Source organism: Populus euphratica, unplaced genomic scaffold, assembly GCF_000495115.2.
Source record: "Populus euphratica unplaced genomic scaffold, PopEup_1.0 scaffold76.1, whole genome shotgun sequence".
Taxonomy (NCBI): Eukaryota; Viridiplantae; Streptophyta; class Magnoliopsida; order Malpighiales; family Salicaceae; genus Populus; species Populus euphratica.
In genome coordinates this window covers 1,252,272-1,268,744 of record NW_011499890.1, presented here as the reverse complement: position 1 = coordinate 1,268,744, position 16,473 = coordinate 1,252,272, and the positions used below count along the sequence as shown (strand labels likewise).

The window sequence follows — 16,473 nt, the reverse complement described above, 5'->3', positions numbered from 1 at the left end:
ATTAAAGAGTAATTTCTTACTTTCGAACAGTGTTGCTATCATGACTATCTTTTTGAAATGCTAACTCCTACTCTACAAGAGGAGTGGTCCCCGGCAAGTAACCTTGTGATATGACAAATCAGCTCAGCGAAACAGGGTTTCTTAAGAATTGACGCAGACCCACCACTAAATCCACAAGAGAAATGGAAAACTACAACCCATATCCTGGCACCAGAATTCTAACGGTTTGGCTTGTGGCCAATGTCAGATTTCTACTAACTATACAATTATCCGCTAGTACCCTTTGCTTGGCAATTTTTTTCCAGGTGTCCAAGACAGAATTGATGAAGAAAGCAAAATACCATGCATCTCGACCACAATCGGGTTCTGCCTGCCTACTAAAAGCATGTACAGATGAAGGCACCAGTAGCACAGAGCATGATCATTGTCAACCAAACTGAACATAAAAGGTGTGAATAAAAAAAAGAAAAGGGGATGAAGCAGCTTGTCCAAGTGTATGACATAAATGAAATTACATTGGAATCTCAAGAAAAACCTCCTGCAGTAATACATTATAAAAGCTGAAAAGCTCTTCCTTTATGTACAATAGGCCAACCATCCAACCCATTCAAAAGGGTTTCAACTCAAAAAAAAAAGAAGCATCTCGTTCACTTCCCTTGAGCTCTCACTAGAGGACATTTTTGAGAAACCTTACCACACAACCAATGGTAACTCAGGATACGTCCATTAAAAGCAAATGATACTAGCTGCCAAGCAGACATTCCCCTAACAAAATCAAAACTCAAATTCTCCTGTTGCCTGCAAAAGAAAGCCAGAATTCCAACAAATATTTTGGAATTTCGGTACAATACAGAACCAAATTGTAACATCAATTATTTGATGGAAGACAGACCTTATTAAAGAGAATGTCCTTGTTGTTTATATGCATAATACCATCCTTGAGTATGCATTTCCACCTGCTCTTGGTACGGGTCACCTATCCATGCAAGAAAAATGTTATTATCAGAAGACTAGCATCACTGGTATATTCAACCAACAAAACCAACCTGCTATGATGAACACTACCAATCAAACAAAAAAAGAAAGGGTGAAAAGAAGAGTGCATGTTTACCTTATCAAATTGAGCTAAAACCAAATGTTGCGTGTTCAGCTCCTCTCCTTGGTCCACCTCATCCAGATCCTCATCATCATCATCATCTTCATTCAGCGGCTCATCATCATCATCATCATCAGCAACATCATTTTGACTGACAACAGCTGGGGTACTTGCCAGTAGATCTGAGAAGTGGAAAGGAGAAACAAAAAACAAATACCTTGATTGTCACAAACATACTCAGCAAATTTATCAAATTCGAAAAAGACATATTACATAAACTAACCATTGGGAGCTGGTGTGTTTGCTATGTTGTAATCTTCATTGGCAACTCCTTGATAATTGTATATCTTCAACAGAAAAATCAAAGACAGAAAAATTAGAAAGAAAATGGTAATCTCTTGAGAAAACAATATATCCCAAACTCAATTTTCAAAAGGTCATTGTTATAAAAAATGAAGTTATAGTCTCAGCAACATAGGACTCCTGATAATATTTCAGCGACAATCTCATCCTACAGTACATTAACTAAAAAGGCTGCACTCATGACCTGAACAACACCCTTACATGCAAACCAAGGACATAAATAGTGCTGGCTGCTTTAACCACCATTTCCAATTACATGTTCAAAGAGCAATTATATATAGTATTTGATCCAAATGAACCAGATGGTAGGAGTTACAATCATTCTTCAATACTTTGCATGTACCAGCTACCTTAAAATCAAGCCATATCCAGAAAACATCAACCCATTCCACATCCTAGCCCCATGGCATGGATAAAAACATGGAAGGGATTTCGGTTTAAGCCTCATCAACTTTTAATAGTATCCTACTAGCTTTCAAGCAAACCACATTCAGGGTATGAATCAGGAAAAAATGAGTTTTGTGTTCTAACTCCATCTTTAAAGAGCAAACTGCTACCTCTCAGATTAGCCACATTCAAAGCACGAACGTGGAAGCAGCAGCATGTATCAGAAAATAAAATAACAAGTGCTTCAGTTACAAATTCTGAGCCAACTGTACACCTTAGTATGTCCATATTTCCAAGAAACATAGATACATAATCTAAACTGCTGTCAAAAAAATCCAAATTTTGTAAAATTACTGTGAACTTATGCACACTGTCACTTATGATATTACTAACTTATCATCTCAAGACAGGGTTTCTTCACAGACAGTATATTTGTACATATCTAGAGGCATGCTTATACATGTGGGCATGCACAAAACATGTGAAAACCGTCTTCAGATCACAGCTACCTCATGCTACTCCAGATTAATAAGTCCTCCAAAACAAGCCAGGTGATGATGACACAGATTGTGCATCACTTTGCCAGTGCATGAGTGAATGAGAGGGTTTTTCTATCCTTTTTTTTTTCTTTTGCTGGATGAAACATTGTATTTCTAGTTACAAGATAAAGAATCAAGAAATATATGATCCTATACTGACTGGGCCAACACAGGCTGCCCTTTATGAAGCAGGAAACACTGGAAATTAGACAAAGAGAAAAACACTGCTGGGACAATGATGGATGCAGCGCAGCACTTTGACAGTGCATACATGATTCTAGAGCAAGGAAACCACGTTGAATACATATTGCATACTTGATTGCATCTTTGTATTTCGAGAAAATTACAAAAGTAGTCATACATACATTGGGAGTAGAAACCACATCATCATAAGGATCAGGAATTGGCCCATCCACTTGAGGAATCTTCAAATATGACCTCGACACACGTGCTAAGATCACTTTATTTTTAGTAGTGCTAGTGTCACATCTTCCGAGAGGATCATTCCCTTGGCTTACCTGAAATTTACCGTTACATGAGCTAAAGATATAGCAAGTTTCTGAAAACATGCAGATCTTTTAAAAGGCATAAGCAGTTAAAATGAACCCTAAATATTCCACTGTTAGGCTAACATGCATTTGATTTCAAACACATTAAAGAGCTAGTGCTTGAGATAAACTGAGGCTTCCGGGCATATCAGTTCCTCATTGCCTTGAATGATCGATTACCAGATTTTCAAAAATTTAGAGAATTCTCAAGTTGCAAGTTTGAATCAGCACATACAAAACAAAATGAAATAACTGCAATGGTAAGACCTGACTTGGTCACAGACAACCAGGCTATTTCCCAAAAGGCTGGAATTCATGAGAACCTCGGCATCATGGATACATGTAGTTAATGATGCTGATCTATTTATCCAGGGCAGTAGTTAATGATGCTGATTGACAGTATTTATCCATATCCATCCATTCTTCACTTAACCTAATTCAAATATGCAGTCAATAATGCCTATTCATTTATTTGGTCATCTTCAAACTAATTTACAGAAGCTGGACAAATCAAAGGATTTTGTTCAGAAATGTCATATGAGGAGGGATGCAATGATTGTGGTGGCAGGCAAGCTGAAACTGGTCTGGTGCAAGTTAGAAGCGTTGGATCACAATGACATTTTAAGAAACAATCAAAGAAATATATTTTTCAATCTCATTTAATGGTCAACTAATATCACAAATGTTTCAAAAGAACAACAAAGATTGTTTGCGCCTCACAATCAAGTTGTGATTCATAAAATCCGATTAACAACTGACTAAAAGGAGCATGAATATCAGAGTCAAAGTTCGTTAATAAAAGAGTATCACAGTCAAAGATGATAGCTAATCACATCCCATCTCCTGCTACACCCCATTCTATGGAGAAAGGCAGGCAAGCCCTACCTTCTCTAGCAAAAATTCTGCATAATGCAAGGTGTGCCAGTAAATGGACATGGAAGAGGGTGAATGGTTCCAACTCACACGCACTCTCTTTCTCTAGAGGCATAAAAATCTCAAGCCTGTTTCTCAAACACATCAGAAGACTCTAAGCTTGATGCTAATGACATGAATTGGTTCAAATTTATGGATGGTCAATGGATACATGGTAGAAGATATATCAGCAGCTATGTTTTCTTTTCCCCTTCAAATGGCATCAGTCCAACAGTTGATAGCTTTATTAGCAGCAATGAAGGAAATCCTTAGGAAATGAACTTTAAACTGAGTAGTTAAAATGGCATACAAAAATATGATGGCCAGGGTGTAATTCTTCTTAGTTTATTGCTTGTCCAAAAGAAAAGGGAACTATCAAGATGCATTTGGTACGCCGGACTGGACAGGTTGTGTTGTGTTGTGTTTGTTGCACACAATGGACACGACAGACTGTGTTGTGTTTGGTGACAAGAAAAGGGTTTAATCCTCTTCATGTCCAAAGTTGTCCCAAAAGCAAAATTATTGTCCTATCATGGGGTGGAACAGGCTTGTATGATACAATAGACAAAATCATTATTTCTCAATTTTCCATATTATCTTTTATTTATTTATCACTCGTTGATTTTTTAATTTGGATGACTAAAGTTTGACCATTTTATTAAAATGAATTTTTAGATGTAGGAGCTTAGTTGCTAAAAAAAATCCAATTCAGGACTAAATTGCATTTACCAAAAAATTGGAGGAACAGAAAATTTAAATGAGGGCTAAGCTGTAATGAAAATAAAATCTACGGACTAAAAAATTATTGATAAAGTTCAAGGACCAATATGAATTTTTGCAAAAACTTCATTCACTCTTGTCCTGTCAAGTGCACCAAACACAAGACTTGACCATGTATTTGTCCAGTCCACTTTCATTTGTCCTGTCATTTAAAATGATCTTCAATCCTTTATAACCATAAGTGACAATTTCATTGACCATCTTAATTGAAAAACTAAGAGTCAATGCCATGGGTTGAGCCACTATCCTTTCAATATTCCCATACTTTGATGCAATTAAATAGTTCCTAGAAGTAATCCAGTAAATTTAAAATTTACTTAGTTAAGCAAAGAAATGTTTCTCAAATGATTACACCTTTCCATAAAACAACAAAATCCATGGTCCTCTCATGGTACAAAAAGATGATTATTTGTAACAGAGGAACTCCATGGATAAAATTAAGAAAACCAAACGCACAGATCAGGAAACAGTAATTTTAGATAGATATTCAGAAGCTTTGTACAGGGAAATTCTCTTTGATTAAAATACTCCTTCAATGCACCAAAATGCTTGACATCAACTCTCTTTCCTATAACAGTTTTAGCTACCATATGTGAAAAGCACTCACATTAACTTTAAGGCCTCGTTTGTTTGCTAGAAAGTAATTTTCTTTTGAAAAGTGAATTCCGGGAAAGTGAATTATTTTCCAATATTTGATAGTGTAATAAAAAATAAGTTGGAAAACACTTTCCAGTGTTTGGTTATGTCATGAAAAATAAGCTAAAAATAACTTATTAATGTTTTATTTTTCTGAAGTTTATTAAAATAATAAGAAACAAATCTTACAAGTTAAAAAGTTGAATGAGAATGAAATTAAAAAAAATATATAATTTTATAAATTATCTCAAATAAAATAAATAATATTCAAAATAATAGAGATCAAATCTAAAAAAATAAAAGATGAAGAAATTAAAATAATAATAATTAACATTTCATAAATTATTTCAAATAAAATAAGTAACAATCAAAAGAATAAGGACCAAATTTAATAGATAAAAATTTTCAATTAAAAAATAATAAGAAAAAAGCAAATAACAATTATAAAAATAAAGACCAAAGTTAACATAAAAATTAAATTTTAAGGGATGAAATTAAAAAAACAAATATTCAAAACAAAATATATGTAGCAATCAAAAGTTTAAGGACCAAATTTAATATAATCAGCAAATAATATAACATTTCTAAATTTTTCACAATTTCCAGAAAGTGTTTTCCGCCCAAAATAAAAAGAAAACACTTTCCTGGAAACTAAGCCATATTTTTCTTTAACTGGAAAGTGTTTTTCGTTGACCGAAAAGTGTTTTCCATTGACCAATTTTCCTAATGACAAACAAACACACGAAAGTTTAAAAAGTAATTTCCCGGAAACCATTTTCCATAAAACAAACGCAGCCTAAGTCTACAAACAAAAAAAGAGAACATTTTGCAAAATGAAGATCAGCAAAACTCTATGTATCTTATTGTCCACCTTTGGCTTATCCAGAGGCTCAAAAACTCCAAAGGTTCTGCTCACAAAAGTGACACCTTTATAAAACATTGTTCTTGGTTTCAACCCAACAATGAGAATGAAGCTCGTTGTTCCCTAAGTAAACACATCTTAGACATAAGAGTACATGTGTGTTATTTCCCACTTGCTAAAATTCATTTTTTTCTCTGAGCAAAAACTCCACCTCAAAAGAAGAGCACAATATAAACTAATTACAGCATAAACTTATTACAAATAACTGATTTCGATTTCAACACATAAACTACAAATTGAAGTTAAATTCACATACAGCACTCAGCTTTATAGTCAAAACCTGATGAGTCACAAAACTCAACTTTAAAGTTACGGTCCTTTAGGATGCATACCCTGACACCTTTGTGGAAAAGAAAGGTTTTCAAAATATGAGAAAGTAGAACATCAATGAATAAAATAAATAAAGGATGAAAACAAAGTCAAAATTTTGCTTGCTAGGAGGAAGCCCGTAGTAACTAAGAGAATTCAAGTTAATATATATCATAAACAAATAAGAATGCACATTCAGCTCAACCTGAGAAACCTCAGATGCAGAATCCCCAGCTCCATCTTGCTGGGGTATGAATCCACCATTGTTATATTTTGGAGCAAAATCCTCGCGCTTCCGTTTTCCAGAAGGCATGAAGAAGTCCTGGAATTTTCTCCAATATCAAAACATAAGTTACCTCTTTGGCAACAGTATGTTATTGTTTTGGATGACAAATAAGGGAAATGTTTCTGAAAATAAACCTTTAGCATCCCAAACCTTTTGACCTTGAACTCTCCTCAAAGCATAAAACTACGCAGTACAAACAAAAGTTACCTGTGTCAAGGTTTGGTGAGAGGTCCCTCTGTCCACCTCATCCCGCCCTTCAACATAAGCTACAAATGCATGGCACTTATTAGTTAATACTCTTCAAAGACAACAATCACTACACAACTTGAAAATTTGACAAGACTTGCCAACATTGACATCAACACTAAGAGGCGGCCTTTGATGCATCCAAGTGGGAGGTTGCTGTTGGAAGACAACAAGAAAAATATCAGTCAGCATATCCATAACCAACTAACAACTCTACATTAGTGCATCAAGCTTCTGGCCACTAATCTCCCAGGGAAAAAAAACAAAGGCACACACCCCACACCACACAAGCACTCACACACACACAAAACATGTGAAACCACACACTGAAACTAGCATCTGCTAAACAAAGAGGGCTGAAAGATCAAATCAGTGCTTACCATGAATGGGCTGGGTCTCCCAGCTTTTCCATCGGTACTGCCCCCAGTATCACTGCCAGGGGTGGGATAATCACTAGATCCAGTAGGAATGTTATACATGGATGAATTGTCCACACTTCCAGGTAAAGGTGTTTGTGCATTTCCAGGTAAAGGTGTTTGCGCACTTCCTGGTAATGGCGTCTGCATGGGTGTTTGCATTGGTGTCTACAATTACAAAAATCCACATAAAATATTCTTCTTAACAAAATAACTGAACTCGTAAATCAATTCAAAATCCACATGCAACTAACAGATATCAAAACTGCCACTGACAATTACTTAAAAATTCAAAAACAACTCAACTAAAAACACATTTTACCAATAAAGTTATGACAGGAAAGAGTTTCCACTGGCACATTTCAAGTTAAGGTTCAGCAATCACAAAGAGGTGCTAAAAATTAGTAAATCAGCTAAATCACTTCACTAAATTCAGCAGACATGACAACAAAATTGATACGAGCAATTACTCACAGGAGGGAAGAGCATCTCAGCAGTGGGAGTCTCATATTCCTCGGTCCCTTCATACGGTACATTAAGGTCGTGTACTGGAGTAATGGGACCACCAGGTACCGGCAGCTTATTAGCTGATGACCTCTCTGCTGTACCACATATAGCACCTGCTTGCATCATTTTCGCCTCCCAAAGCTAAACTCCCCCCACAACCAAAAAAAAAAAAAGACAGCAACAACAAAATCAGCAAATTTTCAGCTCCCGGTATGAAAATAAATTACAAATCTGAAAACCCTAGAACGCATAGTAATACCAGATCCAAAGAAAATCACCAATCAGAGAAAAAATAAGATTTAAAAAACCCTAAAAAATTAGCAGCAAAATTTAACCCAAAAAAAGGACCAGGGAATGTTGATTACTCCTTGAAGCTCGTAAAGGACGGTCTCACCGGGCCCACCGTTATTGATGAACTCGTCGCGGACCTTGTTGATGACGTCTTCGATGACGTTGATGTAAACGGGGCTTGTTGCATCCGATGACGTCATTCCTCTCCTCTCAATTTTTTTATCAAATAATTCAATTCGACCGTTTTTGATAATATCGAAACCCTAATAGAGATGATTTAAGACATAAATCATAAGAAAATCGTTTTGGAAAGGAAACAGGGATTTCTAGGGTTCGGATTTGTGGAGGGAAGAGAGAGGACGAAGTTCAGAGAGAGAGACGAGGGAAGAGGCGGACGAGAAAAGAGAATAAAGGGTGGAATATAAATAGGTTTGCATCCGATTTAAGGAGTGGGTCCACGTGTCGAGATCTGCATTGGTCTTTATATTTTTTACCCGGTAAGTGGACAACGTTTGATTTTATTTGTACACTCACTCCCTCTCAGAGTCTCAGTAGCCTCCTCTTGTCACCGCCGGCTATGTTGACAATTGAAAGCCCTTTTTTATCATGAAATTGAAATAAAAAATTACATTTAATTAAGGATGTTTGAGGGAAAGATGAATTAAATGTAGTTAGGTGTTAAAAAAGGCGTATTGAGAGGTCATTCTATGCTCAACATTTAACCATTAACAAATATTATAAATTTAAGGAAACCCAATTTCATTTAGGAAATGGCACAACTAAAATTTCCTCCAATTTTTTTTTTTTTTATTGTAGCGGGTATTGTAGCAGTGATAAGTTTGTGATTTTTTATTTTTTTATATTAAATATTTTTATCATTTTATACTTGATTTATTTATCATAATTTTTCTTTATCTTTATTTTGTGTTATATTTTTTTAGTTTTTTTTACATGTGTTTTTGAAAAAAACATTATTTTTTATTCTTTACATGTTAATTTTATACTTGATCTATTTATAGAATTCTTTTTGTTCTTGTTTTTATTCTTTCGTTTATTTTTTATCTTTACACTTTTGTTTTTTAAAAAAATTATTACACAATGACTAAGAAAATTATGTTTTACTATAACAATGGCAATATTATCCCATCTTTCTAATATATTAAAAATTATTTTAAAATTTTACATGTTTTTATTAACAGATATAATATTCACTCTATTTTATTATATTTAAGCATGAATTTTTTTATTTACGGTTATATTTTTTACTTCATGTCAAAAAATACATTAATAATACCTACTATATTTTATTATATTTAAGCATGGACTTTTTTATTTACGGTTATATTTTTTACTTGATGTCAAAAAATACATTAATAATACCTACATATTAATTATTTTGCGTTGGAAAAAAATTTATTCAACCTCTAGCTAGGTGAGGCAAATAGACATGTTAACATTTTTATTTTTATATTTATTGGCATAGATCATTCTAGGTTTATTTAATAAAATGAATGCATATGCTTTTTGATATAAAATTAGGATATTTTTGTAAAAAAAAAAGCATTTAAGAAACTTACATGTTTATTTATTTTTTTATCAAAAAATATTATCTGACTAGTAACAAAGCGCGAGTCAAAGAATTAATAATAATTAAAACAATATTTTTTTTACTATTTAAATTCGAAAAAGCATTATTCACCCGAACATATAATTGTCCATTTACTATACATTTTTGTCCACTTTTTACATTTTGGTATTTATATTATGCAAGGTTTACATTTTGGTCATCGAAACTTTGCTTCTTTTTTAATTTTATCCTTTTAAGTAATGTTCCATGGTTTTATATGTTTGGATGTGTTTTGAAATGTTTTATTTAATTTACCTTAGTTAAATATTCCAATATTAAATTAAAAATCAATTTTAAAAAATAGAATTTTTCCTCATTCTTAAAAACACTTGAGAAATAGAGGATTGAAATTGACAGAAATAAAGAAACAAAAGCATTATTCCATCAAAAGCATGTAAAAGTTTCATTTAATCAATCATGTTTCATTTTTTTCTTAATTCTTTTTGTATTTTAATCCTAAACTTCATTTGCATCATTTTTCTATTCTTGAAAATTAAAATAAAATAGAGAATGTCACCTAAAATATTGAGAATGTTCCTATAATTTCCATCTATTTTGCATGTTATCGATTCAGCTTACCTTATCCTTTCAAATGCTTTAATGATTTATGATCTAAATGAATCATGAATACTTTTAGCTATAAATAATGTTGTCATGTCTCCAAAGTTATCACTAAAACATAAAGCTACTTATTATAAATAGGGTAGTTCAATATTACACCATTGAGCTTTTTGTTGAAATCTACAATCAATCGTTTATGTTAAATCAAAACAACTTCAATACCAATTTCTGAAGCATCACTTTTAACCTAAAAAACTTTTATAAAGTTAAGTAAAGCTATTAAAGGTGTTAAACAAAGTTTTCCTTTCAACAAATTAAATGCATTATCTTATTCAATACCCAATTTAAAACCAATTGATTTTTTGACACTCCTAGTGACTAGTACAACTAGTATGTTAAAATCCTTATTAAACGTCCTATAGAACAAGCCAAACTATGTAAACTTCTTACCTCAATCATAGATTTAAGTGTAGGCTAATCTTGGATGGCCTTTACCTTGTCTTCATCCATCTTGACACCCTATATAGTTATAACATCTCCAAGAAACATGATTTTTCCTAATGCAAAGGTACACTTATTAAGATTAACATACAATCTCTTACTACGCAATACACTAAGTACACTACATAAGTGATTAAAATGCTCATTTAAGTTTTTATTATAGATCAAGATGTCATCAAAATACACAATCATGAATTTACCTATAAATGCATGCAATACACGATTCATTAGCCTCATAAATGTATTAAGTGCATTTGTAAGTCCAAACAGCATGACTAACTATTCATACAAATCATGTTTAGTCTTAAATGTAGTTTTCAATTCATCCTCTTCTTTCATCTTAATATGATGGTATCCACTTTTCAAATAAATTTTAGAGAAAATATATGACTTGTGTAACCCATTTAGCATGTCATCAAGCTTAGAGATAAAATATTTATACTTTACTATTATGTTACTAATGGCTCGATAATCAACACACATCCTTTATATTTCTTTCTTTTTAGGCATAAGTAACGCTAACATGACACAATGGCTCATACTCTCATGAATGTATCCTTTCATCACCAGCTCATCAATTTGTATTTATAATTCATTTGTCTTATTGGGATTACTTCTATAAGTTGGTTGGTTAAGAATTACAACTCTAGGTATAAGGCTAATATGATGTTTTATCCCCTTCAATAGAGGTAATCTGCTAGGAATGTAATTAATAAATACATCATCAAAACTCATGCTTTAAAAAAACAATTATATTAGGAACAACATGATCAAGACCATTAGCATTTAAGTAAGTCTTCTTACACATAAGGAAAATCATTGGCTTGTTAGTATAAAATGTATTTTTAATATCACCTCACTTGCATGAAAATTTGGTTGTTTCTTTAATTTTTCCACACAATGATTAGTACTCACACTTGCTTCTTTCAATCATAAGGTTTTACCTATGCTCTCAACTAGTTTAATTATTTATTTAAAATTAGCTAAATTTGATAGCATTCTTTCATCATTGTCCTCGCATGAATTTTCACTTTTCTCAACCTCGCATTCTCTTTTCAACTTTAATAAAGTATTGTTCACTTGTCTTGGATATGTAAGTGCAAAACTGATTGGTTCATCATCTCTTATAATAGTGTATCTATTTTTAAAATCATAATGAACAGTTTTTTTTTTTATCAAATTGTCATAGACATCTCAAAAGCAAATGGCTAGTCTTCATTGAAATCACATTACTCATAACATAATCAAAATACCTACCAATGATAAAGAAAATCAACATTTTTTTAATGACCTTTATTTCACCACATTCATTCAACCACTATAATCTATAAGGCTTAAGATATTTTACAGGATTCAAATTCAATTTTCTAACAAGAGTGGTTCTAGTAACATTAGCACAATTACCTTTATCAATTATCATACTACATATCTAGTTTTGGATGTGACATTTAGTATGAAAAATGTTATTTCTTTACCAATCTACATCATCTTCTTTGACTTGTTTATTTAGAACATGCCTTATAACTAAGGCCTCTCCCTTAACTGGATATGTAATCTCTACATCACAATATTCATCTAAAGATGACATCTCATCAATATTAAATTTATCACTTTCAGATTCAATCCATCATGCTTCGTGATTATTGTTCTCTTATTTGAACGCTGAGAAGTAATGTGTCCACTACTCAAACATCTAAAATATTTTATATCACGATTACATATAAGTTATCAATTAATTTTACCTTTCTCATAAGTAGGTGTCTCTTTCTTGACCTTAGGTGGTTTGACATTAGCATGCATAAAAAGGCTTCGATTAAGCAACCCTTTGTCTCTTTAGATTCAACCTGTAAGCTTACAAAGGAGATGTCAAATTGATATATGGTCTTACATTTCCTATTTTATTGATTTATCTCTCCACCTTTGTTATCATATGTATCATGTATTTTAACTTCATATAATGTTATAACTCCACAACACTTACAATGTCCTTATTCAGTCCATTAAAAAATCTAGACATGGTGGCTTCTCTATCTTCAACAATATTGGTCTGTATCATTATTGTTTTCATTTCCTTGTGATATTCATCTATTATCCTAAAATCTTGAGTCAAACCTTGTAACTTTAGATATAAATCCCTATAATAGCGACTAGAAACCAAATGCCTCCTTATTAAGACTTTTATCTCCAACCATCTCTCTATAGGTCGCTCTCTATTCCTTTTTCTATTGATAATAATATAATCCCACCAAATCAATATGTAATATGTAAATTCAATGACCACTAATTTCATCTTTTTTTTGTTCAAAATAGTTATAGCAATAAAAAAATCCAATAAACCTTTTTCTCCTACTCCAAATAAACATCAAGATTATTTTTACCTTAAAAATTAAGAATTTTTTGTTCAATAAAGTCTAAATGATCCATATCATCATGGTTCCTCATGAAATGAAAATTTTTTCTTTGGCTGAATTGGACTCTTTGTTTAAACCTAAAATTCTTTTAGTTTTTAGATTGTCTAAAACCTTCCCTTTATCCTAAAGTCCTAGCTTCAAAAACTTCACCCCTAAAGCCATCACTATCTTTCACAAAATCACCAAAAATTAGCCTTTAAGTACCTTTTCACTCTATTGTCATGGTTCACTCTCTTTTTAGCCTTACTCCATATATATCATGATTATTAAAATTAGAGTCATCTCTATATTTTTTAACCTTCTCAAGTCTGTCACTCATGTCTCCTAACACCATTTGTATATTTGTCAGCATCTGTGTTATGCTTTTAATATAAACTTTTATGTCACTCTTATGAGGGGTTGGTGAACCATTCTAACCTGAAATGTTTATTCCTGTAAAAATTAGTTAGTGATGATAAAATATCCTTAGGACTCTCGTTTTTTGCTCAAGTATCAAGTTTTTCACTCTAATATGCTCATTAAATCTTTTTCCTCTCATCCCATCTACTTTTGGCTCTTGCATAACTGGAATCAATACTAAATAGAACAACTTAGAAGCACAATCTAAAGAAATAAAAATGATTCCATAAGCAAGAAAATTACGAAAATAAGCAAAAATAAAACTACAATTACAGTATTGTGAGTACTAATTAAATCTGTATGAAAAATGGACAACTTCAAGACAATAACAAAAAAATATAAAAATGATATAAATATCACATTAATATACAAATATGATGATAGTATACCAAAAAATATGAAATCAACATAAACAAAATAAGTTTAAAAATTAATGTAAAATAGACTCGCTGTAACAAACTTGAACCTGAATTTAGACCCTAGGGAAACTAATGTTCAAATAAACCTAAAATTAATATATAGCACGATTAGGATCCTAGTAAATAAAATTTTAGTTTTGAGTTAATTTTGAGTCATATTTATACATGGACTCAATACTGACACAAAATAGTCCTTTTATGACCCAAATTTAGAACCTAAAGCAAATAATGTCTAAATAACTCTAAATTTAATATATAGGTGATTGGTACTCTAGTAACTAGAATATCAAGTCTAAGCTTATTCCAAATTGATTTTATCAAATTTTTCCTTATTTAATTTTTTAAAGCATAATCAAAAACTGATCTTTTGAATGATTTTTTTTTTTTACTTTTTTTTGTTTTTTCTCTTTATGCTACTGATATGTTAAAAGATAACAACAAATCAAAATAATACCTTTTTTTTTGTACTAGATTTAAGAAAAGAAGATTAGAACAAGTAGTTTGATACGATATAAGAGAAAAAAACAAAATTAACAGAAGGATATAATCTAATTAATAGAGCCAAGTTTTGATACCAAATGTTATGTACCCCGTGAGCATGTAGTTATATAACCCATAAACAAATAATACAACTCCAGAAAAGTCAAGAAATCAGGTTTGGAAGTGTGACTTAGATATTACCTTGAATCTAAACGCAAATACTATTGAAATTTAAAACCCACACCCAACAACTAACCATTCTTGAATGAGAAGTATAAGATAAGGTCACGAAGATAATTATTCTTTAATAAGTTGATTCAGTTCATTACATAACTAAAATAAAAGAATACTATTGAACACATATATTTCATTCATGAAAGTTTGAAAAAAAAAAACCTTACCTTTTTAAGATATTTATAATGTCAAAAACCTATAACTTAATGGTTTGAACATAAGACTACATGCAATGAATTAAGTTTTATAATAATTAAAATAACAAAGCTCAGAATTCAATGCAAGCATACAAATACAAGACTACATTGGTCTTGTGTTTGACACTATAAATCTAGTATTTGCTGCCTCTCCCTTTTGAGTCCCATTATCATATCCTTCATTGATTATATTAATTAAATAATATCCATCATTTGTTGAAGTCTAACCTCTTATAATGGGTTAAATTTCTTGAATTAGCCAAATCAATGCCTATTTAATCTTCCTGCTTTCGACGTTGTAATTGACTTAATTGATAACTCTAGAAAATCATATATTAATGCTTATTGATTTTCACCATCTTTTGTATTAGCAAGTTGGCCCTTATTTAATTTAGTTTTTAAATTTTAAATTTTTTATTATTTAAGATCCAAAGTCCTTATAAAGTCCTTATACATAATCTAAGGCACTTACCAATTATCTTAGAGGGTGTGGGATTAAAAGTTTTCATTCTTTGTTATTTGCTATTCTTGAATATTAAGTGATTAAGTGGATCTTTCTCACTAAAATTTTTCAATTATAACATACTTTATTAGATTTTATAATTTAAAATCACTCGAATAGGTTTTAGCTTTTCAATGTAAGTTCAAAGTATACCTTTATCATAACATTCACAACTTTTTTTCTTTATCAACAAAACACACATAAAATAAAAAAGCTACCATAATGCATAAGTTTTTGGGAAGTTAATATTTAACAAATCTTAAATAATTCACAACTAATTTTTTTTTTTTAAAAATCAATTGAATGGATAAGTTTTTTGTATTTTTTAAAAAAAATCAATTGAATGGATAAGTTTTTTGAATGGCTAGAATGGTGAAAACATAAAACCAAACCAACCTTGTTTTGGTTTGAATGTATGTTTAATATTATGATGATACATGATATTTTTTTTTTATAAAAATGCTTTTCAATTAAATATAAAGAAAAAATTGTCTTCATCATTCTATATTTTCATTATTCTTATATTTATTTTCGTGTTTTGAAAAATTATATTTTATATCTTTGATGAATATAACTAAATTATAAAATAATTTAGGATATAAAATATTACATGAAAATAAAAGTTTAAAATGTAAATTATAATTTTTAAAACACAAAGAATAAATATAAAAATGATTAAACTATAAGATGTTCAAGTAGTTTTTTTTAATATATTAATATAATATATTTTTTGATTTTTTTAATATCAATAAATCAAAAATATAAAAAAATATTTAAAAAATTAATTTAATACTTTTACATAAAAACAATTTGGAAAAAAAAACCACATAAACAAACCGTCCTGAATTGGATTCATAATTATCTCAACTATTAAAATCCAATTATCCAAACGTAGCGCAAGATC

At 31.1% G+C, this 16,473-nt stretch overlaps 1 protein-coding gene across 2 annotated transcripts; it reads right to left on the bottom strand.

Moving 5' to 3' along the window:
• Positions 1 to 424: 424 nt before the first annotated feature.
• LOC105131128 (transcription initiation factor IIA subunit 1-like) lies at positions 425 to 8,655 on the bottom strand. 2 transcript variants are annotated; one of them, XM_011033945.1, is made up of 11 exons: positions 8,313 to 8,655; positions 7,915 to 8,088; positions 7,405 to 7,608; positions 7,126 to 7,180; positions 6,986 to 7,044; positions 6,698 to 6,814; positions 2,751 to 2,903; positions 1,380 to 1,443; positions 1,112 to 1,278; positions 893 to 976; positions 425 to 798 (listed from the first exon to the last, which is right to left on the bottom strand). In XM_011033945.1, the coding sequence occupies exons 1-11, from the start codon at positions 8,436 to 8,438 to the stop codon at positions 775 to 777; spliced, it is 1,227 nt and encodes a 408-aa protein (XP_011032247.1). In that variant the 5' UTR covers positions 8,439 to 8,655; the 3' UTR covers positions 425 to 774. The 2 variants fall into 2 exon arrangements, with proteins under 2 accessions (XP_011032247.1, XP_011032249.1); XM_011033947.1 differs by lacking the exon at positions 6,698 to 6,814.
• Between the last annotated feature and the right edge of the window lie 7,818 nt (positions 8,656 to 16,473).

Excerpts from the sequence above, each read along its gene's own strand:
- LOC105131128 (XM_011033945.1), bottom strand. The coding sequence starts at position 8,438 with ATGACGTCATCGGATGCAACAAGCCCCGTTTACATCAACGTCATCGAA. Across the intron at positions 1,444-2,750 it reads ATGTGGTTTCTACTCCCAAT|ATATACAATTATCAAGGAGT; the intron begins GTATGTATGACT and ends TTTCTGTTGAAG. Across the intron at positions 799-892 it reads AGGACATTCTCTTTAATAAG|GCAACAGGAGAATTTGAGTT; the intron begins GTCTGTCTTCCA and ends TTTCTTTTGCAG.